This window comes from Chionomys nivalis, chromosome 12, assembly GCF_950005125.1.
Source record: "Chionomys nivalis chromosome 12, mChiNiv1.1, whole genome shotgun sequence".
NCBI lineage: Eukaryota > Metazoa > Chordata > Mammalia > Rodentia > Cricetidae > Chionomys > Chionomys nivalis.
Window position 1 is genome coordinate 43986389 of NC_080097.1, and position 27279 is coordinate 44013667.

The 27279-nt window shown below is 49.9% G+C and overlaps 1 protein-coding gene across 1 annotated transcript in view; it reads right to left on the reverse strand.

Annotated features, from left to right (window-relative positions):
* The window catches only part of Loxl2 (lysyl oxidase like 2), an 80631-nt gene that overhangs the window by 4899 nt on the left and 48453 nt on the right, over positions 1–27279 (reverse strand). The window contains exons 4-12 of the mRNA XM_057786752.1: positions 26681–26892; positions 23733–23955; positions 19920–20103; positions 15526–15677; positions 13359–13526; positions 10542–10704; positions 7676–7919; positions 1450–1565; positions 386–522 (exon numbers count right to left, since the gene is read on the reverse strand). Of these exons, the coding sequence (XP_057642735.1) occupies positions 386–522; positions 1450–1565; positions 7676–7919; positions 10542–10704; positions 13359–13526; positions 15526–15677; positions 19920–20103; positions 23733–23955; positions 26681–26892 (1599 nt within the window). The remainder of the gene's footprint in view (positions 1–385; positions 523–1449; positions 1566–7675; positions 7920–10541; positions 10705–13358; positions 13527–15525; positions 15678–19919; positions 20104–23732; positions 23956–26680; positions 26893–27279) is intronic.

Here is a 27279-nt window from a genome sequence, read left to right on the forward strand (position 1 = left end):
ACCAAAGCAAGGTGTGAAGACCGGAGGAAATCGGGATGGTGGCTGAGGGGGAGCTGGAGATATGGGTTGCCTCAGAGTTCATGGAACTGATTCCTGACTCACCATCTAAATTAGCTCAGAGATAGGTTTTGATTTCAAGCTCTGGAGGTTAACTGAATTATATATGACTGTCTCTACATCTTGGGTTGCACTATGGACTCCCAGCATGCCCTGCAGACCCAGTATCCCTCAGGCCCACGTGCCTCACATATGATGTGTGTCAGATAGGATGGCCTCTGATTGTGGCACCCTGCCTGGACTCATGAGTTTTGCTTCTGAACACCCACAGGAAGCAGACGGAGGAAGTTGCTTCTCTTCCAGCAACCCTGGGTTTTCCCCACCTCACCTGGAATAGGTAGTCTCCAGGAGGCACGTCGGTGATGTCTATCCACTGGCAGTCAATGTCATGACGGTACATGTCCCAGCAGCCCATGGTGATGCCTTGTTCCCCGAAGTTGGCACACTCGTAACTCTTCTGAATGTCTGTGGGTGGGCAGAGAAGAGCATCGCCATGCACCTACGGTCCCCACCTCACCCCTTCCAGCCCCCAAGCCTCCCAGCCTCGTTCCATTCCATCCTTCCCATGGGGGTTTCTGACACCTTCTCATTTCAACAGAACCCTCTCGCTCAATTTCCTGTCTACACACCAGCCTTTTCTCCAAGCCAGGCTCAAGGTCCTCTCCACCACAAAGTGCTCCCTGACCAGTCGGGACTAGGCTGGCATTCCTGTGAACTCCTCAGCCTGGGGTAGGGATGCGTGTCGTGGTCATCCAAGACATTAGTCCCTCACAGATGGTCTGCCCACAGTTACTCATTCACAACCTCTTTTCTCTGTGATTCCTGATGTCAGCAGTGGGCTACGCCAGGGTCTAGAACCTCATGTGGGCCATAGGTAGAGGATGGATATCTGTCCTGAAAAGGTCCTTAGTGTGTCAGAGTGGCAGGTGTCCTATCAGGCCATCACAGAAAGGTGTGATGACCTACCCGAGGCAGAAGCAGAATATGTGCATGAGGGTCAGGGAGAAGAGTTGGGAACATCTCAGGGCTCTATAGCCTGAAAGGGGAGAGTTTGATATTGGGACACCAGGAGGCATGGTCTGCGACAAGCAGAGAGGCAGAGGCATGCGAGTCAGGCTCAAGTGACCAGACCTCACCTGGAAGCCATGCAGCCCTCTGCCCACCAGTTAGAACAGCCCTGGGGATAGACAACTTGAGAACCACTTTCCCCAGCCCCAATATGTACCCATCGAAGGCCCTAAGAGTTGGCAAATAAAGGCCACATGGATACCCAGCAGTGGCAAGAGTAACATGGAGAGGTGCCTGGCCTAGTCTCCATTTGCCCTGACTGGGTTCAATCCGGTGGGAATGTTCAAAGTTCCATGAAGCCCCAACATCCCCCTGCAAACATACCTCCCTCACACTCCGTGTCCTCCAAGCAGAAGCTGGCTTTGTGACCCTCAGCCACCTTGGTGCCATTGAGGCTCAGCAGGTCATAGTAGGTGAACACTTCCATGCTGTGGTAGTGCCTGGGAGCCAGAAACAGGGCCCAAGGTCAGTGTCTGGAACCATGGCTGCCTGGAAGCAGCTTCCTAGCTGGTGATTTGCCTCTGGGGCCAAGAATCGGGCGGGGAGAGAAATGAAGAAGGAACTAAGAGAGAAGGGAAGACTGTGACTTGGGGCAGAGGTGTCAGACATCTTGCCACGCCTTGATCCCCTCATCAGGAGTGGAGGTGACATAACTTAGTGGGTGGGGTGTTGGGGGTATCAGTGTGTACAGCTGACAGCAGAGTGCCTGGCAATTTAATCAGCCCAATGCAATAAGCTTTTTAATAGGTAGGGTCCTTCCTGAGTGTCCATCTGGCTCTCAGCCCACTTCCACATGGAGTCTTTCTCCAGATTCACTATAGCTCTAAGGAACACCCATGTTATTAAAAAGCTTTTTTGCTGTGGGGGCGCCATTGGGACATTATAGACTATTTGGAGGCGAAGCCTGTGAGAATCTTAGGTGATGGGGAACAACAGGCCCTAAAAGGGACTTCAGGACCATAGTCCCTTTCTTCCTCTGCTTCCTGGTTTCGGGTGTGTTTTCTCCTATGCACATCCCCACACAGAGGTGCTACCATCTGCTGCCCTTGGACACCATGGCTTTGAACCTTCCAAACTATGAGCTAAACAAACCTTCCTAAATTAGTTTCTTTGGCTATTTTTTAAAACTAGTATAAACCTCTTATAACAGACTAATTTTCAAGATGTTTTTAAAAGTAGGAATAGAGAAGGAAGGAAGAAGACAAAGGGGGTGGGGTAGCAATCACAGGGAAATAAGAGTCACTAAGAAATAGGGTGTGTGCCAGAGAAGGACACACATGTACCCTAGTGACGTGTAAGCACTCTCCTGTGGGAGAGGAGGCCTGGGCTTGGCCTGAGAGCCCTGGAAAGGGAGCAGCAAGCCCGTGGTCCTCAAATTGAGCAAATCAGAGAGGAAGGGGAAGGATAAAGGCTAGAAGGTTTCCGGGATGGAGAGTGGGTGGTCCACGGGGAGGGACATGAGAGCAGCTCAGGAAAGAGCATCGCTAGGGTTCTATAAGGGAGTCAGCCGAGGCAGCGCGTGCACAAGCCGCGTGCAGTTCCCTTGGCTGATTGTTTACAATGGTCCATGCCGTCACTTGAGAGAAATTGAGAACAGATGTGCTAAAGAGTGACGCATCTGATTCAGGAATAACAAGGGAAGCTGTGCTACTGAGGGTAGCCGAGGGGCTTTCAAAAGCATCCATTATGCAGGCCTAGGACAAAAGAGACCAGGCTGGCTTTAGCCTCATCTCCACCTGCTGTGTGTGCGTGTGTGCGTGTGTGTGTGGTACCTTCAACTATTCTATCACACTCATCTCCTATTCTGGGGACATTTAGTGTAGGAAGGTTCTTAAGGCCACTGTGGGGGCAGAAGCCCTAACTTTGTTCATGCCCAGCCCAAGTTTCCTCTTTGGTAAAGCAAGAATATTACTGCCAACTTCTGGGGTGATGTAAGGTCCAAATAAGATAAATGATGTAGAGCTGGGGATGCTGCTTAGTTGTTAGAGTGCTGGCCTAGCATGCAGGTTCGGTCCCCAGTACCACATAAACAGGCATGGTGGCCTGTGAACCGGGCACTGAGGGGTGGAGGTAAGGGCATCGGAAGCTAATGGTCATTCTTAGTCGGATAAGTGAGTTTGAGGCCAGCCCAGGTACAGGAGAACCCATCTCAAAAAAAGTAAATAAAAGGACAGCCAAATGAGGCTGTAACAAAGGATGTTTTCAGTATTGGCCGAAGGCCTTATCGCAGCTCCGCCCATTCGCAGTCACAGCTGTGGTATTCAGGGCTCCTGGGGTCCTGTCACAGCTGGCCCATTGGTGTAGCAGCCTGGAGCTTCCTCCACCGTGTGAGCAGGAGAGGAGAGGGCAATGGAAAGGCTTTCCAGAGGAAATTAGAGGCTCTTTTCTTCCTCCGGAGTTTGTTCACGCTATATAAATAATGTCAGAAGTTGCTAACTTGGGCTTCCCCAGGTCATTCATGTTTCTGGGTAAAATGGAACTGGGCCAGGGCCAGTGGACAGCCTTTACAAGGAACATTTTGTAGCAGATGAAGTGATGACTCCAAGGGAGTCTATTTTGGCTCCTTGCAGGGAGCGGATGAGACATGAGGTCTGACTCACGGAATGAAAAATGTCTGCTCCCTCAGAGAGGGGCTTATGTGACTTGCCGACCGGCTGGAAAGATCGCAGGGAAGTACACTGATGTTCCGTTGTCTAAACAGAATTCAGACAGAGCCTCAGACGGAGCCACAGATGGGCTGTTGTGAAGTGGCCTCCCGGAGTCAGAGCTGCTTCAGTCTGGATTTTAGTCTACTTTAGCTTCGGTTTTCTTCCTGGGAATGCGTACTGGGAGGAAGCCATGGGATTCATGCCCTTCTGCTTCTTGCTCATCTCTGTCCTGGAGCATGTCTGCTTTATCTCTTAGATATTCTTAGAGGCCACAGGTCTCTCCTAGCTGGTCTGAGGTAGAAATGGGAGCCATCTAACCTCCCATAGGCCTCCACCCAGGAGACACTGATGGGTACTGGGAAGGCAAGAGGGAAAGTCTTGGGCAACCCAGTGGTCTTCTTAGCAGCTCATAGTCTAAGGGTAGACTGAGCCCTGGGGTGGGCACCGGAATTGCAGGCTTGAGAAGAGATCCCAGAATACTAAAAACAGGAGCGTAGCATTGTGCTTTATAGCATTCTTATATTTGTATGTTTGATTTCCCCTCCTGTGGTGCTGGGAATGCTAACAGCTCTACTGAGCTACACGGCCCTCGTTTCCCTTGAGACAGGGACAGAGTGGTTCAGGTTGGCCGCAGACTTACTATGTGGCCCCAAATTCACTATTCTGCCTACGGAACGCTGAGATTACAGGCACAGGCTGCCAATACAGCTTTTAAGTCCTTGTAATCTGGATAAAAAGAAAATTGACCTTTACTGTGGGGCTCCAGGGCTCTGTGTCCTGAGACCTGGCATTCCCCTGGAGATGTCCTGCTGGATGGAAGTGTAGACGGAAGACAGACACAGCGTGTTCAGAGGAAACTGTACATGTCTTGATGGACTGTCACTATAGATCGAAGAAGATGTACTTGGGTGTTTTGCAGTTCTATCAAGGATGGGGTCCTTCTGCGGGATCTAGCTTGTCATCCACATGTGTCAGGCCTACTGAATAGCGAGGTGAGGGCCTCTAGCTGGTTCAGGGGCATCATTACATCTGTGAGTTCTGACCCTGGCACATGGTGGAGGCAGGCTGGCTGGGCTGACACTCCCCTCTTTGCATCTGTGCCATTCCTGAATCCAGGGGCTATCACCTGCGCAGGGACCCATGCCCCGGCTCCTCCAGCTCTCTCCACTCCATCCCACTGTGCTCTGCGGTTCCCCAAGCAGGGAAGGACAAGCCCCCAGGATACAGCTGACTGCATTGAGGGTCCTGAGGTCAACCTAGGGCACCATAAGGGCATCTACGAGCACCAATCTTTGTGTTTCAGCTTCACGTCTTCAAGAGCGTCGCTCTGCTCCCCATTGGAGCATTAATGAAAGCGGAAGTGGCCATTTTCCCATTCACATCAACCTGAGCCAGGGCTCTCTCTCTCCTGCATGGCTCCACTCACGGCTTCAGAATGTTTGTAAACTGCTGAAATGGAATGTCAGTTCTTTCAGAAACAAGTTTCTTGAGTTGAGGAAGGGCTAGGTCAACTTTCAGGAGCCTCTGCAAGGGACCTAACAGAGCTAACGTCAGCTCCCCTGGAAGGTCTTCCCAAAGAGCCTGAAGAGTACCAGACATAGTCTCACGTTTGTAATCCAGCACTTTGGAATTGGGTCAGGAAGACTGGGAGTTCGGGGCAGCTTTGACTAGATAGGGAACCCAGGGTAGGCATTGTCTCAGGAAATGCAGTAAAACAAAACCAGTGAACCTGAAACCTTCACCTAGAGCTCTGGAGACTGAGAGAATGTGCGCAGGTCTCATGAGGATCCTTGGATCTTGCGGTCATTGTTATATACGCCTGTGCCTATGCTGTCCATCCCTCATCAAAACTGCAGCATGCTATGTTAGTTATGAAGATATGGGGCCAGTCCCTGGGCACAAGGACAGGAGAGGGACTATGCCATGGTCACCGACCAAGGGCACAATACAAATGAGAATACCTTATTACCCCCATGCTCAGTTGACAAGAAACTAGGGTGCCTGAAAAAGGGTCATATGCTTTGCTCATGTTCTTCTCCCCTCCCCCCTCTCCCCCAAACCATTGATGGAAACATTTGTAGGCAAAGGAGAAACGAGACCACAGGAAAAGTGAGAAAGGAGGGTCAGAGTCCCTGGGACTCCAGATTACAATGCTGTCATGGTGACAACATATGACTATTCTTAGAGAGGAGACTGAAAGCTCTGAGAGCAAGCAGATGGCACTTGGACGTTCCCACTATGTAATCTTGGGTGGGCCACCATATGCAGGGTTGGGATGCAATTACCTTCCACTTATAGATCCATAGGCAGCGTCAGCCCCTGGTTTCTCACCACATGATCTCTAAGGGAAACCAGGCACGGAGACTGTCAAGACTTTAATTCTACTCCAGTTTATACCCTGGGCAAAGACAAAGCGATTCCTTGGGCCTTAGGGTATTTTCAACAATCAGCCAGTTGTTTCAAAGGAAAATCAGAAGCTTAACTGGGACTGTAGGTTGTACAACTCTATCCTCAAACTGATTTAAACGTGAGCGGGTCATGATTTATGACATGAAAAAGAAGCAAAGCAAAGACATTTGATGAAAGTTTGGAGGAGCTAATCGAGAGAACAGCACATTTTAGAGCGGACGGGCCCGGCTGAGACCCTTGAACTACTGGTACTTCCTTAATCTATCTGCTTTAGTTATATGGAATCCAGTGACCTGTTACTTGGAATGGCCAAATATCAGTGCATCTGCCTCTTATGTAATTGTAACCTCAGAGCTGGAGGGAAGCCTGGAAGGGGCAGCTTTGTGGGGGTTGTGCAGACCTGTGGGGGGTCCTCAGCCAGTTCTGGCATTCAGATCTTGCTGTAAGGGTGGGTACACCCGTTAGGGGCCTCACTTTGAAAGACAAATGTTTCCTGTCATAGATGGAATACTTGAGCCCAGAGAACAGATCTACTAGGAGCTGGTGGGCCTCTGGAAGAAGGATTCCCGGTGCGAAGAACAGCAGCTACTTTCCAACTGTGTGCCCGCAGTGTCCTCTATCTGCCCAGACTGAGGACAAAATGTGACCAAGCAGTGACAGTGGAGTCTGAATTCGATTACAAGCCAAGAAGAGCAAAGAAAAAAATAGGAGGGGAAGAGGTCCTGGTGGCTTCCACAGGCCCTGGTGGGCACTGGCTGTAGGATTTCCCACTGTTCTTCTGTCCTGACCCAGTCTTTGCAGCACCTGGATCACAGCCACAGACGAGCTGGAAGGGGGCCCAGAAGTCCCGGCAGTGTGGCCCAGTTGGCCTAATGTCAGGCTGCTGGTCAGGGACTTGAGCTTAGCAGGCTAAGACCAGTTCTCATGACTTTGAGACCTGGAGCTCCTATCTCGGTACCCCCATCTTCCTAGAGATATTAAAAATACCGAGTCAGGAGGATGACCAAGACAGATTTGAAATGACAGTGGTTAAGCAGAATCATTAAAAGTATAACCATATGTATGCAAATGCCGTAAGAAAACCCATTCTTTTGTAGGTTGACTTTAAAATTTAATTCAAAATAAACCTCACACTGGTATGCAAAATATATTTCTAATGGACGGAGGGTCCAAGGCTCCAGACCCGAAAGTTCTCTGTAGAGAACAAATGTATTGTGCATGCCCTTTGACACTGTGGACTGAAAGTCATGGAGGGCCCTGACATTCAGATCAGCATGTCTCCTCAAAAGCGCTGGAGCCAAAATGCAGGGACTCAGCAGAAGGGGAGCAGCCCGTGAACTGGGAGTGGAGAATGGCTTCTGGAGAAATAGATTACTCTTCTACGTAGATCTTGGATCGTTGGCCTTCTTAGGGTGACTCTGGCATTCTAGATCCCTAGCCTGGGTCCTGAAGAACACCGGACTGGGTAGCTGACCAACGGAGGCATGGCTTACCTGTGGCAGTCATGCCAGATCCACGCATGGCGGCCATTCTTGGGGCGGAAGTCGGACTGGCCGTTGTTGTGGATCTGGGAGGAGAAGCGCAGGAGGCGGCGGTAGCCTGTGGTAGGGTTGGTGTGGACGGCAGAGGCTGACAGGCAGTTCTCCTCCATGGCGCACTGCAGCAAGAACATGGGCCTGTCCTCCAGGTAGGCAGTCTGCTGCACAATCTCTGCGTTAAGCACCAGGTCAGGCGCAGCTGGGGAAGACAGACATGGGTCTCAGACAGGAAACCCTTCCGAGGACACCCCTGAGAAAAATGCCATCATCCTGCACGTCCTGGAGCTGGCCTGGGGCTCCTCCTTGTCACCTTCCTGTCACCCCCAATGATACTTTCTCTTTTTTTTTTTTTTTGGTTTTTCGAGACAGGGTTTCTCTGTGGCTTTGGAGCCTGTCCTGGAACTAGCTCTTGTAGACCAGGCTGGTCTCGAACTCACAGAGATCCGCCTGCCTCTGCCTCCCAAGTGCTGGGATTAAAGGCGTGCGCCACCATCGCCCGGCGATACTTTCTCTTTTCCAGAAGTCTTCTGGACACCCCCCTTCAGCTACCAGAAATACGGGTGATGGACACACAAGGGCTCCTCCTTAGATCATTCTCTCTACTTTCAAGCCCCTCAGACTCCCCATGATAAAAAGCAGAACAATAATGAAGGAGACCCCCCTCACCCTTGGTGTGACTCTCTCTCCTCAAGCATGGCCTACTAATGCCACTCCCCCTAAAACGCATCTTGACTGTTGATGTTTAAACACTGCAATGAACATTCATTTCATGGTTCTGTAATATTTAATTCACCCCCTGCTTCTATCTTTTAGGGAGGCAATACCTTGGTTGCTTAGAATTTTTCAATGAAAGGCAAGACTGTGATCGACATCCTATAGTCAGCCTGCATCTAAATTGTGTGGTGTGTGTGTGTACGCGCGTGTGTTCTTTAGAATATATCTCTGACAGAGAGATTTCTAGGAGAAAGAGCAGCATGATTTAAGCCTTTGAGGCATATGGCCGAGCTGCCTTCTCACAAGCTTTTCCTGTTTTCCTTCGTCACAGCATGGCACAGAGCTTGTGTGGGAAGGATGCTGTCCATGTTGTTGGGGATGGAGGATGGAGGCCTCTTTCCACTCATGTGAACTGAGGCCACCTGAGAACGGCCTTAAAGCACGCTTTTCAGAGAACAATTCACGACAACCTCCTAGGCCTAGCTTCATAAACTGCGGGTTGAGAACCCCACATGAAGTTGTGTAAATGAATGTGGCGGTCTTAAAAATTTGGGGAACAGTAAAACATTTCTGAATATACAATGACTGAAAATTGATTTGACAATCAAATGCATAGGGAGGCTGAGGTGCCTCTGGCCATCCCTGCCCATGTTGCATCGCATGACTTCACCACAGCCTTCATTCTGAACACTTTCCATTGTGTATGTCACATATGCAACACCCACAAACAGTGTATTAACAATTATACTGTCAAAGTACTTATCAACTCTTATTAATCAAGATTTATTTCTTTGTGCAATAGGCATGTTGGAGACTGAACAGGAGAGTGGAAGCAGAGACAGCATTAGCCTGGCTAGCAGGAAGGAAATCAAAGAGCCACGTGCCTTCCCCCATCCCGCACGCGAGTCTGCATAATACCTACAGTAAGGAAGGAAGGTGGTCAAGTGGACCCATACAGCAATGGTGGGGTAGAGGGAAATACAGCTGAGAAAATGCTGAAAGGTAGAGATGAAGATAGGTTGCATGTGTAGGGCAGTGAGAGTCCACTACCTAGGAACCAGGTATCCAATTACATGAGTCTACCGGGGCCATTCTTATTCGAACCACCGTAGGTGGGAAGACCTACCCTAAACACAGGTGATACCATTGCATGGACAAGAGTCCCAAACTGCATGGAAAGCAGAACTCTAGCATCCATCTCTCTCTGCTTCCAGGTTGTGGATAGAATGTGACCAGCTTGCCTCCTCCTCCCCGCTTCTGATGGATTGTATCCTCGAACTATTAGCCAAAATAAACTGCTCCTTTCTTAAGTTGCTTTTTGTTTGTTTGTTGAAATAGGGTTTCTCTGTAGCTTTGGAGCCTGTCCTGAAACTCACTCTGTAGACCAGGCTGGCCTCGAACTCACAGAGATCTGCCTGCTTCTGCCTCCTGAGTGCTGGGATTAAAGGTGTGCATCACCACAGCCCAGCCTCTTAAATTGCTTTTATCAGGCATTTGGTACTTGTGGCAGTTTGAATGTAATTGTCCTCCATAAACTCGTAGAGAGTGGCACTACTAGGAGGTGTGGCCTTGTTGGGGTAGGAGTGATCTTTTTGGAGGAAGTGTGTCACTGTGGAGGTGGGCTTTGAGGTCTCCTATATGCTCAAGCCACGTCCAATAGCTCAGTTCATTTCCTGTTGCCTGCATAGCAAGATGTAAAACTCTCTGCTCCTTCAGCACCAAGTCAGCTTGCATGGCACCATGTTCCACCATGATGATAATGGGCTGACACCTGAACTATAAGCAAGCCCCAATTAAAGGCTTTCCTTTGTAAGAGTTACTGTGGTCATAAGAGTTACTGTGTTTCCATAGCAATAGAAATCCTAACTAAGACAATACTAAAAACAAGAAAAGTGACTGATACACATTCCTTAAATTAATCCTTCCTTTTTCCCTCTTTACCATGCCATCAGCCAGGGCCTGTGGTTGGGGAATAGGACCCACAATCCACTGTGCTTTCCTCTCCTGAGCTCACACTGTGGGAAGAGTAACTGACGGTGCCCTGAACTCCGGAGAACCTGGGACAGGAGGGAAGCGGGAGAGGCAGGCAGCCCTTAGGAAGCCTTACTTTCTGAGCAGGCGACTCCAGCGCCGAACCGCACTCCACCCTCAGGGCAGGTCACTTCCTCGTCGTGGCGGCAGTGTGCCAGGGACAGCTCTGTCCCTGAGCACTTCACTCCACTCATGACCACTTTGTTGGCAAAGACGTTTCCGTGCCAGTACCAGGTCTCCTGAAGAAACCAACCAAAGAGGACACAGTATGTCAACTTCTGGCTCGACAAAACCCTCAAGGCTTAAGGATCCCATTTTCCAGGTGGGGACAGTTGAGGCACAGAGAGCCGCTTATCCCAGCCATGTGGTCAGCTGGTGATGGAATGAGGGAGCGTCCATGACTAACCCTGGGTTTGCATGAGAGAAGAAGACCATTCACATATGTCAATAATTGGCTGTCTTACAAAATTCAGCTCCTAGATTTAATTCTAGGAAAAGCACTTTATGGGATGCTGGCTGAGGAGCCCCCAGGTTTATGATGCTGCGATTGATTAAGCTCCTTCTAGTTATGGAACTTCAAAACACTGTTAGCATACACTCTTATAGTTCAAGAACTTCCCAGTAGAGAAAATGGGTGTGTGTGGGAGGGGCCAGTAAAGAGCTTACAAGAGGACGTAAGAACCTGCATGCTCTGAAGTTTCCAGGGTTTATTTATGCATCAACTTGGCTCAGTGACAGCCAGATAGTTGTTTAAACACTATTCTAGATGTTTCTGTGGAGGAGTTTTTAAGTAAGATTAATATTTAAATTGTTGATCTGAGTAAGACAAGTTGTATTGCATCATGGGGGATAGATCTCATTCAGTCAGTTGAAAAATCTTACAAGGCAAAAAGACTGAGGTCTCTTTTCGAACGGGGCTTCTACCTGCAGAATGCCTTTGGACTTGAGACACAATCTGAGCTGTTTTTTGGGGCCACAGCCTTGTACAGTTTAGACTTGTCAGCTTCCCAAATCACGGGAGCTCATCTGTCAAATCAATCTCTGTCTATTGACTGATGGTTAGATACACAGTTTCAGATAGGCTATAGAGATAAAGAGTTGGCCCTCTCTCCTTGAGTTCTATAGCCATGGCTTCACAGCCTTGGACTGAAAAATAAAAAAAAAAAAATTTTAAAATATCAACTATGATAACCACGTATAGACTTTTTTGTTGTTTTTACTGTTCCCCAAGAATAATAATACCATAACCATAAGCATAACATTTACACTATATTAGTGATGACAAGCCATAGAAAGGCAAGGACCTTCAGGGGAGAACATGTGTAGATTCTAAAGGAACACTGTACCATTTTATTGGAGGACTGGAGCATTGTGGAGATTGGTACCTGAGGGGCTCCCCGAATGTATCTACATCCTATTGGTTCTGTTTCCCATAGAATCTGAACAAAATCCCTCTAATCCTCCACAGGAAAAACCTAGGGCTCCAAGCAGACACAGGGCTTGTCTTAGGTGGCTGTTTAGAACCCCAAACTGAGGCCCAAGTGTCTTGGGAATGAGCTGACAGAGAAGAAAGACAGCCAGCCAGCAGATCTGTCACTTGGAGAATCAAGTGTTGTGTGTGTCTAGTTTGTTCTAGAGGGTTAAGTTCCTAGATGGTGTGAGCTGTGTCTCTCCTGGATACTAGAATGATAAGCTGCAGACAGAGAACACAAGGATCCCTGGCTCACGACTCAGCCCAGGTCAGACCATAGGAGACAGACAAGCTCAGCAAGGATGCTGAGCTCCTTCCTCGGGCTCCAGGAAAGGCTACATGGGACCAGGGGATAGAGTGAGGCCAGCAGACAAGATGGACCACAAGGTCTTGTCCTGCTTCATGGCAATACTCAGAGCTGGGACACTGAGGAATATGGATCCTTCGTTCCATATCACAAGTGGGGAAAGCAGGGCACAGAGGAGTGGGTACTTAGCTCCAGACTATCATGCAGGAATGGAATTGGGAGTAACCAGGGTCTCTAGTCCTGTGCTGTCTATGACTGGGAAGTAGAAATGAAGACCAGAGTGACCTTACTGGATCTCTTGAGTATTAGGTCATTAGAGAGTGATTCTGGCAGGAAGGTGCAGCCAGTGTGCCAAGAGTTCAGGACACAGCCTGGAGATTTGCTAGCATATCAGCAAAAAAAAATGAGGCAGAGACAGCAAGGAGGAAAGGGTGCCATCACAGAGGGCTTCGAGGAAACAAACTAAGTCATTTGGAGTATTGATCCTCATGCTGGGTGCTCCCCACATTCCTCGAAGACCAAATTATGTCCTTCTACAAACAGCATACAGGACACTTCAGGCTCAGCCTTCTGCCTGCAGAGAACCCCAACATAGAGTGGTCCAAGACAACAGTAAGTGATTCAGAGGTGTCCAACCTGCAACCAGCAGGCGCCAGGCAATCTCAAAACACCACTATAACCATGGATGCTGCAACCAGTGGGCGACAGGTGATCACAAAAAGCCCCCCGAAACCATGGATGCTGCTTAACACAAAACCAAAGACCCACTTAAAACAGTATGAGTTTTCTCTGTAACGTTTTCGTAACTTACAGGCACAGCGTGAACTTTGTAGGTGACAACATTGTGTCATGACGTCAAAGGGCTGGGCACACCTGGAGCCCCTTATTCTGTAGCTAGATACTGAGACTGGGAAAGGAGAGACTTGCCCTGAGCCTGGGAGCTGTCAGGCAAGGGGCTATGACTAGAATGAGGTTTCTTGCCTTGGTACAGGGTTTGCTTGGTTGTGTCCCTTCTTAGCGACTAGGGAAAGTTAGCTGACGGGAAGAGCTGACTAATGATGGGTAAGGCCAGACTGGATGGAGGGTGGCGAGGCTGTTAGGCCTGGGCCACTTACCTGGAAGGCATTGCTGGCAAAGCCCAGGCCGAGCTGCCGGCAGACCACCATGGCCTCCACAATGCCCCAGTTCTGGCCGCATACAGTCCCCCACACAAGGGACCCGTTTCTCTCTGTTAGTACTTCCACTCGGCCCTCATAGGGGTTGCGGCCTCCATTCAGGCGTAGCTGTGGATAGCAAGAAACATGGTCATGAGGATGGATGGAAGAGTCACCCCATATTACCATTAGCTCCAAGCCAGGCGGTCCCACTTGGCCACCTTTGGATCCAAAACGTCCTTAAGAGTCCCCCCGTGTGTCAAATTATGCCAGCATGAAGTCAGTGAGGTCTCACCCAGGTGTCTGGACCCCGTGCTGAACACCACTCTGTTGGTAATGTAAGTGCCTTCTAGGAGGTGACAAGAATTACGTGTATAGCATCAGGATTTTGCTGGATCTGTACACTCTCTCCTAGATACTAGGTACCACTGACTTCTCACGGAGCCTCTCACTGTGCCTCTTTCCTCCCAGTGACTGATGGAATGAAGGTTCACTGTAGCTGGACAAACAGACTCAGAGCCTTGTGCATGCTAGACAAACACTCTACCAACTAAACCACATCTGGATCCCATTCCCTAAGGCTTATGCATAAACCCCAATGCTATCCACTCTGCTTGGAGGTGTGGTCTCAAAGGGGACAATTAAGTTCACATAAGACCATATCTATAATTCAGCCAGACTGATGCCTTTAGGAGAAAAGAGACCCTGGGGATGTAGCAGGCACAGAAAGAGGTTACATAAGGACAATAAGGAGGCTGGAAACAGGGCAGACCAGAGAAGCCCCAAGACACCAAGACCTGCAATATCTTGGCTTGGCTGTATTCTCCTGGCAGACCCAAGAAGAACTCAATCTCACTGGTGAAGCTGACAGTATTTCATTTTGTCACCAGAAGCAGTGATGAAACTCGGATGCTTTGGTTCTCCTAGCATGGTTGCTGACACACTTGGGAGTCCCATGCCTGGCTATGCCATGCTTGGCTGGCCATTACAACAAATACAATCCCTCCTGCACCAGGATTGAGCTCAGACAGTATAGCCTCGAACCTGGGCCTTTGGAAATGTGAGAGCTGTTGGCAGTGAGGATTCAACACTTCTGTGGCAACAAGCAGGCATCTGCTCTGGCACGGCTCTATCTACAGACCACCAAAAGGTTCTGGAAAGCCTTGTTTCTTTGGCTGAGGTCTCTCACATCCCTGAGCTTTGACTCATCTGGAGAATGACTCAGCACATGGGAATGCAGGGCTGGCCATGGGTTGCAGCATTAACAGGGTTCCCTTAACAAACTTCTAGCAGCTCCAGATGGCGGGTTTCCCTGTGTGTGCATTCCTGTTACCCACAAGGAATGCACAGCTCAACTGCCTGTTGCTGGCAGGCACCTAGGGCACAGTTAAGGATGGGGCGTTCTATCAGGAGGGCCTTGGCGCTCTGGTGTCAGGGTCAAGGACTGCTGTCTTATCAGGAACCTGCCACATCTGGTGCCACGATGTGTCTGTTTAAATATGCATACACTATTTGCTCTATGGCATATGTCACGTATCACCAGACAAACTTAAGGCACAGCGGGGAGCCTCGTGTAGGAAATTCTGGGTGTTTTGTAGCACTGGTTAGACTTCCTGTAAGACAAGGAGGTGGGGGATTCTTCTCTGTGAGCAAGGTCGACAAGCATTACACCCTGCCTCAGGAAGGGCGGTGCTTGTGTCTCCAGTTGCAATTCCGCTGACTTCCTTCAATTCCTGTTTATACATCGCTGCCTGTATTATGTTCACACAGTGCTCTGCAGACCCACCATCCGTGCATGCAGTGCCTCTGAGTCTTCGCAGAGGATCTATGCCAAGGGTGTCTGAGCTGCCCCTATACCACATGCCTAGTCCCAAAGCAAGGGATCATCCACAGGGAGATGTCAGATAACTGCCACACCAAGAGCGGCATTTATGTGTTTGTTCACTTGGCACACTTAGAAATGCTGACCGGCAATGACATTGACAGTTGACAGCGGCAGAACCGGTGTCAAGAGTTCATCTTAGAGCACCCTTGCATACCTAGGAGAGTCCTTCAGAGTGAGGCCACCTACTCTGCATTCTTTGGGGCCTCAGCATTGCAGGTGCCTCTGGGCATGCCACCCCCTCACCTTTTTCTGGAAGCCCATGATGGGGATGTTGCATCGCACACCAGCGTCTTCCTCGTGGCTGCAGCCCTGCGACTCTGTGTTGAGTTTACAGTCTATGATGGACTTCTCGGTCCCTGTGCACTGGACCTCGTTGAGGTGGATGGGCCCAATCCCTAGGAAGGGAAACAGGATACGTGCTATAAAATCACCTGGAGGACGTTTCCTGGAACAAGCAGAAAAGACCCTAGAAACCAGACTCTGTCCCTTCCACCTTCAAAACTTCCAATTGTGGCCCCTTCCTTCTCCCTGGAAGAAACTGGGGTGTGTGTGTGTGTGTGTATTTTGCCTTAAGTTTAAATAAAATTCACTACTAAATTGCCACGTGACCTTGGTCAGATCACTTAGTGTTATGGTTTGAATGTAAACTGCTGCCCACGAGCTCGTGGGGTCTGGTCACCAGCTGGGGGCGCTGTTTTGGAAAGAGTGTGAAAACTTTAGGAGATGGTGCCTTGCTAGAAGAAGTGGGTCATCTGGGAGTGGGCTTCGGGGGTTCGAAGGCCAGGCACCACTTCCTGTCTTTTATTTCCTTTCTGACTTCAAATGGATAACATGTGACCGGCTGCCGCATGCTCTGGCCACCATGCCTTTCCTGCCATGATGGATTATATCCCCTCTTAAATAAACTAAGCCCAAATAAATCCTCTTTTTCTTAAGTTTTTTTCCCCTCAGGTATTTGGTCACATCAATGGGAACAGTAACTCATACACCCAGCCTCCCTGGTCACTGGGTCTCTCTCTTTAATAAAGGAGTCAGATTAGATGATGGAGCCTTTACCCTGCAGCTACCATAGTCTAGGCACTTCAGAGACTGAAAGTGTGACTGCATCTGTACAAGTCCCTGCAGGACACATGTAGCCTATACAAACTAGGAGGTCTGAGTTAGAAAGGGGGCCATTTTAAAATACAGTCAAGAGTGGGGTGTAGGGAGTATACACCACAGGGTAGTTAAGAACTCAAGGCTAATAACACTGGGGCTTGGACACAACCCTCTGAGTGAGAGAAGAGCCAATAACTCACTTAGGAGAGGGATGAAGAGGTGAAGACCCCTGAAAACAGCTGTCTCCCTCAGCGGAGAGACATAGTGCCCATGGTTGCCTCCAGTTTTCACCAGTATCCCTTGTTGGCCAAACCCAACTATGTTTTGAGGCACTGGGCGTTGTGGTGAGGATGGAGAGTGGACCTGGAAGGGCAGAGAGGGGTCATGGGGCAGGCGACATGGAGATGGTACTAGGAAGCTTGTCTTTCTGGGGCTGGGATAATGAGAGTGAGCCTCAGCCACGAGAGGAAGGGTACTGGGGCCCCTCAACTCACGCCCAGCACTCTCCTTTTCAAGCATGATGAACTTCCCAAAGAGTCATCTGCTTTGTCTCTCGCCCCTTTTCCATATGGCTACTAGAAAATTCAAAATTACCCATGTGGCTATGTTTCTGCTGGAAAACACTCGTTTGCAGAGCTGGAATGTTTTGTCAAGTGTTTGTTCAGTAGACTATACCTGTTCAACTGGAGTGTGTCCCCCTCTTCCTGGAGTGTCTCCCTCCCTTGATCCCTCTCTGGACATCTCTGGAGCAATACCTACTGGGTATAGACTCTAAGGACAGAAGCTAAGTCATGGTGCAGGACAATTGTCTATATTCTGTCAATCATGTTTTAAATAAACGCTGATTGGCCAGTAGCCAGGCAGGAAGTATAGGTGGGACAACCGGACAGGAAGTAGAGGTGGGTCAATGAGAAAAGGAGAATTCTGGGAAGGAGGAAGACCATTCCTCCCCAGTCCTGTTCAGACACTGAAGAAGCAGGATGTGACCTGCCCCACTGAAAAAGGTACTGAGCCATGTGGCTCACATATACTAGAATAATGGGCTAATATAAGTTACAAGAGTTAATAAGAAGCCTGAGCTAGTGGGCTAATCAGTCTTACAACTTATGTAGACCTTCTGTGTGATTCTTTGGGACATAACAACTGTGGGAACCTGGCAGGACAGAAACCCCAACAAGCAGGCCCTCATGCAACAAAGGCACACAGGCCTATCGCTCACACTTGGTTCAGTTGTCGGAGAAGGTTCATGTGTTGGCAGACAGCTGGGAACTGTGGGGGGGGTGTGGTCCTGAAGCACAGAGGGAAGAGCCTGCCATTATATGCCATTATATCCACCCTGGTGACACAGAAGCCAGACAGAGCCCCACACATCGCCTATACAGCTACCTTGTTTTACAATGAAAAAGCTCAGGACCAGAAGGTTCTTCGAGGTCACAGACAAGCAAGTAGTCAGGCCAGGGTGAGGACTCAGCCTCTGCCCTTTCCCTACCCATGGGTTTGGGTGTGGTTTCTTGTTCCATCAGCTAGAGCCAGGACTCAGGAGCTGACCCTATCTGCTCTGGGGCATGTCTTTTAATGAGACTTTTCCTTTCCTGGTGACTATCGTCATCCACCCAACGTGGCAGAAGGCAGATAAATCTTCCACAGTGCCTTGACAGCCGACATCAAAGGCACCCAAAGCATCTTCTTCCTAGAATTCCTCAGGCAACTTGTAAACCTTTGGCTGCTCTGGGCGGGGAAAAGAATTAGGTCACACAGTCCCTGCTCATGACACATGGAATGTCCGTGTCATGGAGGGCTTGTTTATGCCTTAGGAAGAGTGGCTGTGGTCCTGAGGACCTTAGGAAAGCTCAGACCATGTGGATCGACCGACAGAGGGGACCATGGAAACACTGAGGTGCCTGACTTCTTCACTGGAACCTAAGGGGAATGGGTTGCTGTGTGGCATAGCAGGGACTGCCAGGTGACACCATACGCCGATGCTGCACCTGTCCCCAGCCACCTACCCTTTAATACACATTTGGTACAAGAAAGGAGCAAATGTCACCAAGACTAGTCAGGGAGGGACGTAGTGTCAAAAAAGGAAGCCAAAACCATAGGAGTTAGGCAACTGGCCAACTCTTAGGTTCCCATGAGCCTCATAGTCCTCCTAAGTGGGACCAGAGAAACTATGTTTCCCTCCAGCAGGGCAGGTCTATGACCCCACGACTTTTTTCAGTTCATTCCCGGGGCAGCTGGGGGTGGGGCACGATGCAGGACGGTCAAGCCGATGAACTAGAGCGGATGAGCTGCACTGCTAGGATATGAGAGTTCTGGGTTCTCTAATTGAGCGGGAGGTGAAGGTCAGCCGGGACTCTGGAGTCCTAGCAGAGAAAGCCACTGTTGTGGTGTTCAGGGCCTGGATGAGCAGGAGCTACTACCTCCTCCAGGCTTCAAGTGGTGACCTCACCAGATTCCTTTCTTTGGCATGATGGCTCCATTCGCAACAGTATAGGTTTCCTCTCGGAGCCCAGGACAGCGGTCCTCAACCTTCCTAATGTTGTGACCCTTTAATACAGTTCTGCACGTTATTTGGTTGCTACTTCATAACTGTAATTTTACTACTGTTGTGAATTGTAATATAAATATCTTATATGCAGGATATCTGATATACCACTCCCAAGGGGGTTGTGACCCACAAGTTGAGAACCACTGGCCTAGGACATCCCATCCCTGTCTGTAGTTCAAGTCCCACCCTCCCTGCCATAGCAGTCTGTCTATGTACCGATCAGTGCTGAACAGAGTCCCAGAAAGACCAAAACTTCTTTCCCTTGAACACAGTTCTGCAGGGGTGGACTGGGCACTCACAAGACTACTTGGTCCTGTGGAAGGCTCCTGGTGGAGCGGGGCTTTCTAGGCTGAGTGGTTTCCATGGAATCACCCAATAGGAGTTCTGGTCTGTTCTGCGGCCAAAGAGACAGCACTGCTCCCAGAGTTTCCCTACCAAACGCCTCCTGTACTTTTGCTCTTTCCTCACATAAACGACCTGCTCAGGACACCTGATGAAAACCAGCTTCCTTCCCATGACTGTCTCATAACATCAGAGAGGACTGCCCTGTTTCCTTTCTCTGCTGCCAGGAGCCCAGTATTGGCGAGGCTGCACCGGGGTGGACAAGCAAGATGACAGTTGGTTCTTTTGTGTGCAACCATGCCTGATGGATCCTGAGGTTATTTCCTGGAGGAAAGACTTGGGATTCTGGCCTCCCCTTTGGAGCAGCTGAGAGTACGGAGCAGGGAGCTGGAGACCTGGTGTGTCCACTAGGTGCTGTTCTATTGTCTCAGTTTACCCATTCATCCTTCTCTAGGAGGCTGCTCCAAATCCATCAGAAGGGGATTTGGTGGGGAGGGTGTTCCAGGGCTCCCTAATGGATGGGCTGCTACAAGGGAGGAGCGGAGTAAGTTGAGCTTGAGAGGATCATGGTCACCAGTTGGGCCTGGGTTCCTAGGACCATGTTTTCTCCTGAAGAGAGACTCCTACCTTCAGCTACTCCATTCCTTACCTTGCCCCAGCCGGGAGCCTGTGACAGCCTCTTTAGCGGTCCCGAAGCCCAGCTCTCGGCAGACCACACTGGCAGACACCAGGTCCCACTTGTCGTCACAGACGGTTCCCCATTCTCCATTCTTGAGCACCTCCACTCGGCCCTCCCCGACCTGGGCTCCACCTCGCAGCCGCACCAAGGGTTGCTGGAGAGACACACGGTCCCGCTGAGTGCAGAAGTGACACGCATCCTTCGAGTCGTCACTGCCCCGCTCCTTTTTGTCTCCCGCAGCCATGACCCCGCCAGATTCCCATAGCTCAGAGTCTGAAAGCGCTCAATCAGTTGAGGGTCATCTGGCAATAATTTCTCATGTAGCTTCTCGTGGGCCTCTGTGATGGACCACTAGGAAGGCCATCCAAGACCCTTATCAGCTCATCACCCCTTCCCAGGCTCAGCTCCTAGATCCCACCATCAGTCACATCCTTCTGCCCCCAGCTCAAAAGCTTCACGACATTTAGATCTACAGAGAGAAGCTTCTACCATCCAATTTCTCAGATTCCAAGTGAATCTTTATTTTCTACTGCTTATAATAGAGCTTTACAATCTAGCCCTGCAGGAGGGAGGTCCCTGGGTGAGGAGCCAAATGCAAGCGGTAATTCTCCTCATAAAGGGAGACGCAAGAGGGAGCCCACAGGAAGTGGCAAGACAGAGAGTGGAAACATGGGGCCTTATCAGGAAAGACAGACCAAATCAGGACATGCTTGGGAGGCTGCAAGGGACAGGGAGTCTTCCTAGCTAAGACTAACCACCGCCCAAGCCCAGAAGATGCAGCCTATCTAAACATCAACTGGGCAGAGAGGATGGAGATGGTAGTTTCCAGGCCCCTAATCTTACTCACTGTCTGGAAGCCTCAGTCCCTTCTGGGCCTTCTGGAATTACACAGGAGTAAGACCCATTTCCTGCCGGTTTCATGAAGTCTGTGGATTATATCTTAAAGAATGGGGGTTGGGCCGGGCGGTGGTGGCACACGCCTTTAATCCCAGCACTTGGGAGGCAGAGGCAAGCGGATCTCTGTGAGTTCGAGACCAGCCTGGTCTACAAGAGCTAGTTCCAGGACAGGCTCCAAAACCACAGAGAAACTCTGTCTCGAAAAACCAAAAAAAAAAATTTTTTTATAAGAATGGGGGTTGGCTTCATCTCTCTGTACAGGCTGCTGTGCCCCAGTTTCCATGCATGTGTACAAACCTATGTTTGCATACCCAGTGTCTGCATGTGTGCACATGTGTGTGCACGCGCATGTGTGTGTATGTGTATGAGTGTGTATGTGTAAGTTTGCAAGGCTGAGTCACTGCTGATATTCATCAGAGGGCTGTGCAGCCATTGTAGTCAGACCAGACCAGAGCCTTGGTTCTACTGTGACTTAGGCAGTCCTCAGCCTGTGACTTCGTTCAGGCCGTGATGAGGCAGGCTAGCCCGAAGGTGACATATTTCAAGCATTTAAGCCTTCTGTCACCTTGAGAAACAAGGCACCAAGGAAGAGCCCCTCGCTCTCTACTCTGCAGTCATCTCTTGCTTCCCCACAATGACACCCTGGGGCTAGCCTTGCTGTGACACCACCCATACTCAGAGAGTCCCCTAGGGCCTGCTGAGCCTGGCACTAGCAGGAAGAGTAAAGAAGGGCGGGTGAGTGCGAGACACTCAGTGTTTTCCTTCAGAAAACAGAGCACAGTGAGGAAAATCATAGGCCCCAACCTCAGTTTTCAAGAGAAACGTGGTCTCCTTCCCAAGCTCGTGAGTGGGATACAAGGGGCCCCTCGCACTCCTGTGGAGTCGCCATCCTGACCACAGCTGGACGGAGATATACTATCAGCCTAGCCACAGGGGCCAGACGGCCATCCAGCTGGCCGTGGAGCGAGGACAGAAACCAAGGAAAATATGAGGTCAGCCTCTCGCTTGGTTCATTGCTTTGGTATGAACTTGACTGCTTTGCTCCACACAGCACAGCAGAGGAATTCCAAAACAGTAGGATTTGGAACTCTGGACGACTGGGAGAGCTGGGGGTAGGGTAGGGGGAGGAGGCAGGATGGGGCCAGCTGAACAAAGGACAGGGGAAGTGAGAGTTCAGGGCAGGGGCAGTTTGGGGCCCAGGAATAGCCGAGCCTGTGACACAGGGCAACAGGTGTCTGGTAAAGGCACATCTCTGCACTCCCAAGGCAACTTGAAGAGACCAGGAAGGCCAGGCTTACTGTTTCCCAGAAGTGCCGGAAGTTAAGAGGTCCCTCTAAATCATCCCAACACACTGGGCTGGGCTCCCAGCATGCATCTCACGCCTCTCACACACTACTAGGACTTTCATTCAAACACCTCTGCCTTCCCTGATTTCCTATCTCTGTGGGGCATCGCAGAAGTAGGAGAGGAAAAGTATAAGACAGGAGGAAGAGAAGGGAGAGGAGACCTATTGGTCTGGGGAGGCACTTCTGCTGTTCCACCAACTGCCTCCCTCTGCAGGTTCCTTCCTCCCCAACTCCTTTCTCCTGGCATGAACTCACTCTGCTAACATGATACTTACCGATGTTTTAAATGGCCCGGGGCCTCAACCCATGATGGAGGCTTTATCGGGCCTGTGATTCAACACCTAATCTATGATCATGCCTTCTCTTCTTTTCATGTGCTGTTCCTACCTAGTGGCCCTGTGTTAGCAATTTCCAGAACACACACACCCCAAACATCCAATACCCAACAACACATATGCATCCCACACACATAGACACAGCTCCAGTATATACTGGAAAGGGAGAGGAGAGAAAAAACAGGACTGTTTGGTGTACACACACACACACACACACAGATCTTGTGGAAGGAAGACAGAATAGAGATGTTTTCTTTTTCAGAGGGTCATTCTGCCCTGCCCTGATTGGTCATTCACCTGATCTGGGGAATCAGTCAGTTGAAATGGAGGATCTAATTCATAATGGGAAGACCCTCTCCCCCCAAGCCCGCTCTCACAGTGGTTCTCAACCTTCCTAATGCTGTAACCCCTTAATGCAGCTCCTCTACCGGATGGTGGTGGGGCATATCTTTAATCCCAGCACTTGGGAGGCAGAGGCAGGCAGATCTCTGTAAGTTCAAGGCCAGCATGGTTTACAGAGCGAGTTCTAGGACAGTCAGGGATACACAGAGAAACCTTGTCTCAAAAAACAAACAAACGAAAAACAATTAACAACAAAAAATACAGTTCCTCATGTAGTTCCTCAACCATAAAATTATTTCATTGCTATTTCATAACTGTAGATGTGCTAGGTAATGTAATTATCTGATATGCAGGATATCTGATATGACCTTTGGGGGTCGAAACCCACAAGTTGAGAACCTCTGTTCTATACAAACCAATGAGTGACTCCTGTTGCAATAGTGTGACCAGTGGATAGATGACTTAGGAATGGCAACGGCAGGTTTTCTAAACAGTGAAAGCCTTTGCAGTTAGCTTTTCTTTTGTGAAATAAGCCATAATGAGTTTAGAAACAACACAGTTGATATCATGTGCCTTGGAGAATTGTATCCTCCCTCCTACAGTTCCAGAATCCTGGATGCTTTCTCCTTCAGGAACTTAGCAGAAGCACAAGGTCCCTGGCTGGCTATGCCATATCACTTGCTCATGCTGGGCTAAAGAACAGAGTACAAGAAGCCTGTGCTGGCTCACAATGGGGTGCTTGCCTTGTGTGAAGAGCCACAGAGGGGACTCTGATTTTGACTGGAGGCCAGCTCTCTCCTGTTCCCTTTCTAATCAGACCCCTGCCAGTGACCAAGCACCCATACCTTTTGCCGAGTCCTTACCTCTGGCTTGTAGGCTTTCCGGAACCTTGAGGGCCCGTCGGGGCTGAAGATCTGGCTAGGCACACAACTGACCACGGCTGGCTGTCCACCCTCACAGGTGGCATTCTTCACAAGGTCCCGGGACACGGGAGGGCCCAGTTTGCAGCTGGAGATGTGAGCTTCAGTGCCCGTGCAGTTCATAGAAAACTTCCAGTAGCGCAGCTTCCTCTTCAAGGCAAAGGTTCTGCAGGGAAAGAGAAGAGTTTGGCAACCAGGGCATCCCAGCAGATACCTGCTTCCTTCCTTTTATAGCCAGCAGATCCAGCTCCCAGAACCCAGTCTCCCACCTGCTGGATGATAGGCATGCACTACTACTCCAGGCTTCGTTTTTCTCTTAAAAGTCTAAGGGATCATGGTTTATAAAATGGCTAATGGGGGTGGGGAGGGGAGCTACAAAAGGAAGGATCCATCGGTTCTGCAGTTAAGAGCACTGGCTGCTCTTTTAGAGAACCGAGGTTAAATTCCCAGCACCCATATAGCAGCTCACAACTGTCTGCAACTCCAGTTCCAAGGGATCCGACACCCTCACACAGACCATACCTATAGGCAAAACACCAATGCACATAATATAAAAATAAATATAATCTTTAAATTACATTTTAAAAAAGACTGAATGGATCCTTGCTGAGGTGGCGAGGACCATTTGATGGAAGATTAGGCTATGAAAAATAGTGGGGTTCAGAGAGGGTATGTGGGGAGGACACCCCATCCTCTGAAGTTGTCCAGCTTTTTAGAGCCTCTGTACTTGCCCCTGCTTGGCAGGACTCAGTGAGATGCTTGAGAAAGACATCAGCATAGCTGCCTGCTACCCTGGGGGAGGAGGCTTTCAGGGCAGGAGACCCTGGGAGGGACAGATGTGAAGTCTTGTACTTATTTGGTCCATTCCAGCGTCTTCAGAAATGTCTGCTTTGTCTTGGGGTGAATGGTATGTGAACACAGCGGAAGGGTACATTCTTCAGATGTCATTATTGTCTCCCCTTTACCAAAATTTGCATCTGGGAACATTTCTAGTATAGCTGTGGCCACCAACACCCGGATATCTAATTGGGATGTGTGCTCACCACAGTGACATCATACAGTAGAGAGGTCCATGAGGGGGCTGTTATGAATTCCAGAGCAGCTACCCCTCCCCACTTCCTGTAAGGTCCCTTCCTCTGAGAAACCTAACCCTCTTTCCACACATGGGCAGAATACACTCAGGGGAACATGAGCGTAACTGGACCCCCTGCTGGCTTAGGAAAGTCCCTGTGTCCAGCTGTTGGAGAGCACCACCCTCCCTCACAACTCAGCTTATGGGGCTGCCTCAGACCTGCTCCAGGCTTCCCCAGACAGCCCTGCTTCTGTCTTACATCAGCTCTCCGGAATGTGCCGCCCACCATGACCCTCCACAGGCCTCCAGCAGCCAGAGTACCACCCCACCCCCATCCTCATTCAAGCTCTCTCGGTGGCCAGCCCAGGAGAATCCGAGATGAGGTGAGAGGGAAAAGAAGCATAGCCACCCGGGGCCTGAACATGAGACGGATGACTGAGGTTGGGGCCGGCCTTATGCCAAGATGGAAGTCAGCAGGGCTGCAGCAGTTCATTAGCTGGAGTCCCAGAGGCTGTCCCCAGCTAAGGGAAAGCTAGATTTTAGGAGAGCCTGCCAGGGACTCACTGTCTATTCTAACTACACTTCCTAAACTGTGGGGGGTCATCCAAGGATTGGCGTTTATTGGGTCCATGTGAGAAGGACGTCAGTCAAAACTCCTCCTCGGACTAATGAGCCACATACACACTATACTCTTGGGTCAGTCAGAGCTAGCCCAGCACTCCACAGAAGATTCGAGTACTCCTTCCTTCCTGACACACAGCCATCCAGGGAAGGGGTCCCTTTGCAGGGAGCTGGGAGGAAAGCAATATAAGGTTTTGGCAAGGTACCCAGGTCCTTCCTTTTTGTTCTGGGGTTCTGGACCTGTCAACTGACCCAAGACTTAGAATTGATTAGGAGAGTGTGATAGCCCATTGCTATCATTTGCGTTAGACCTTTCACTTGGCCTGATGTTGGAACAACCAAAGAAGAATTTAGTCACCCTCTGGTCTGCCTTCCAGGAGCATCATAACCAATGGACTAAACTCTGAAACTTGTGAGTGCCCCCCCCGGCCTGTCAGCTCAGCAGGGGAGCAGGTCTCAGAGGAACCACGGAGAGCTTCTGAGGAGGGTCTTGGGTGATGACCCAGTCATGAGAATATGTCGGGCAGCAGGTCCATGAGGGGCCTCAGATTATACAGGGACAGATTATATAGACAGACTGAGGACAACTTTGACAATATTTTTTTTTTTCCTTAGAGCCTCAGGCCTGCATAGGACCCATTTGTAAGAAAATTGATGAGAGACAGGAAAAAAGGCTACTGAGAGCTATTAATCCAGGGACCAGGCTCATCCATATAATCAGCTCTGATCAGGACCCACAGATAACTCTGCCTGGGGCCACCCCTGTTCTAGTCCTACCGAGCTAGTACCAATCCTAGAAGTTCACAGCTGCCTGGTGAAGACTGGGTGAGAAGCTGGATGGGGAAACTGTCCCTGGAGCCAAGAGACCCTGAACCATATCCCTGGCTTGCCAAACATTTCTTAACTCAGTGCTGTCCTTGCCAAGCCTATATATTACCCTTATACAGCCTATATGTTCTCCAGTGGCTGCTGGAACTGACGGTGGTATTTCCCTGGACTGGAGAACTGTGTTCCTTATTGGGTAAGCCTTCCTATGTGGCTATTGTAGTTCCCTCATCTAGCTTGTTTCCCATAGGAGCGTGAGTTACTCAAAAGCAAGGCTAAGCAGTCAGTGAAACAGTCTGTCACTAGGGCTGGCATTGACCCCACAAGAATAGGAGCCCAGGAAACTCTGCCCCCGCTGGCCCTGCCCACTCACTTGTAGGCTTTAGGGTTGTAGGTCTTCTCTGCAGGGAAGCCAAACATGCCACAGACCACATGGGAATTCTTGGCTGTCCAGTGCTTGTCACAGATCTGCTTCCAGGTCTTGCCCTCCTTCACCTCCACGTAGCCTTCTGTCACAGGCTTGCGATGGCGGAAGGCGGAAAGGATGGGTCGAATCCGGATGTCTTCCACCTGTATATTTAGGCTCTGTAAAGAGGGAGATATAGCAGGAAGACAGGGGTTATGATAGGAGCTTAGCCCTGGACAAGTACCAAACAGCAATTATGTCCTCAGGGATCACAGGCTGAGTTCTGCTGGCCTGCCTCTCTCCGGGCTCTGCAAAAGGCCCTGAGCACTCCCAGTGGGCACATATCACTGTTACTAACTGCTATATATAGGGAGGTAGTGTGGCAACAAGCGCCAAGGATGACTTGGAGTGCTCAGAGTAGTCTTGAAAAGCCCCCAAAACTCCTCTTTTTCCTACAAGAAACCAGAGAACTGCAGGCAGTAGATTCTTCCTACATTGGGCTTTAAATATAAAAGCATAAGAAAGAAAGTATTCTTTGACTCTTCAGAAACTCAAACTCCTCTGCA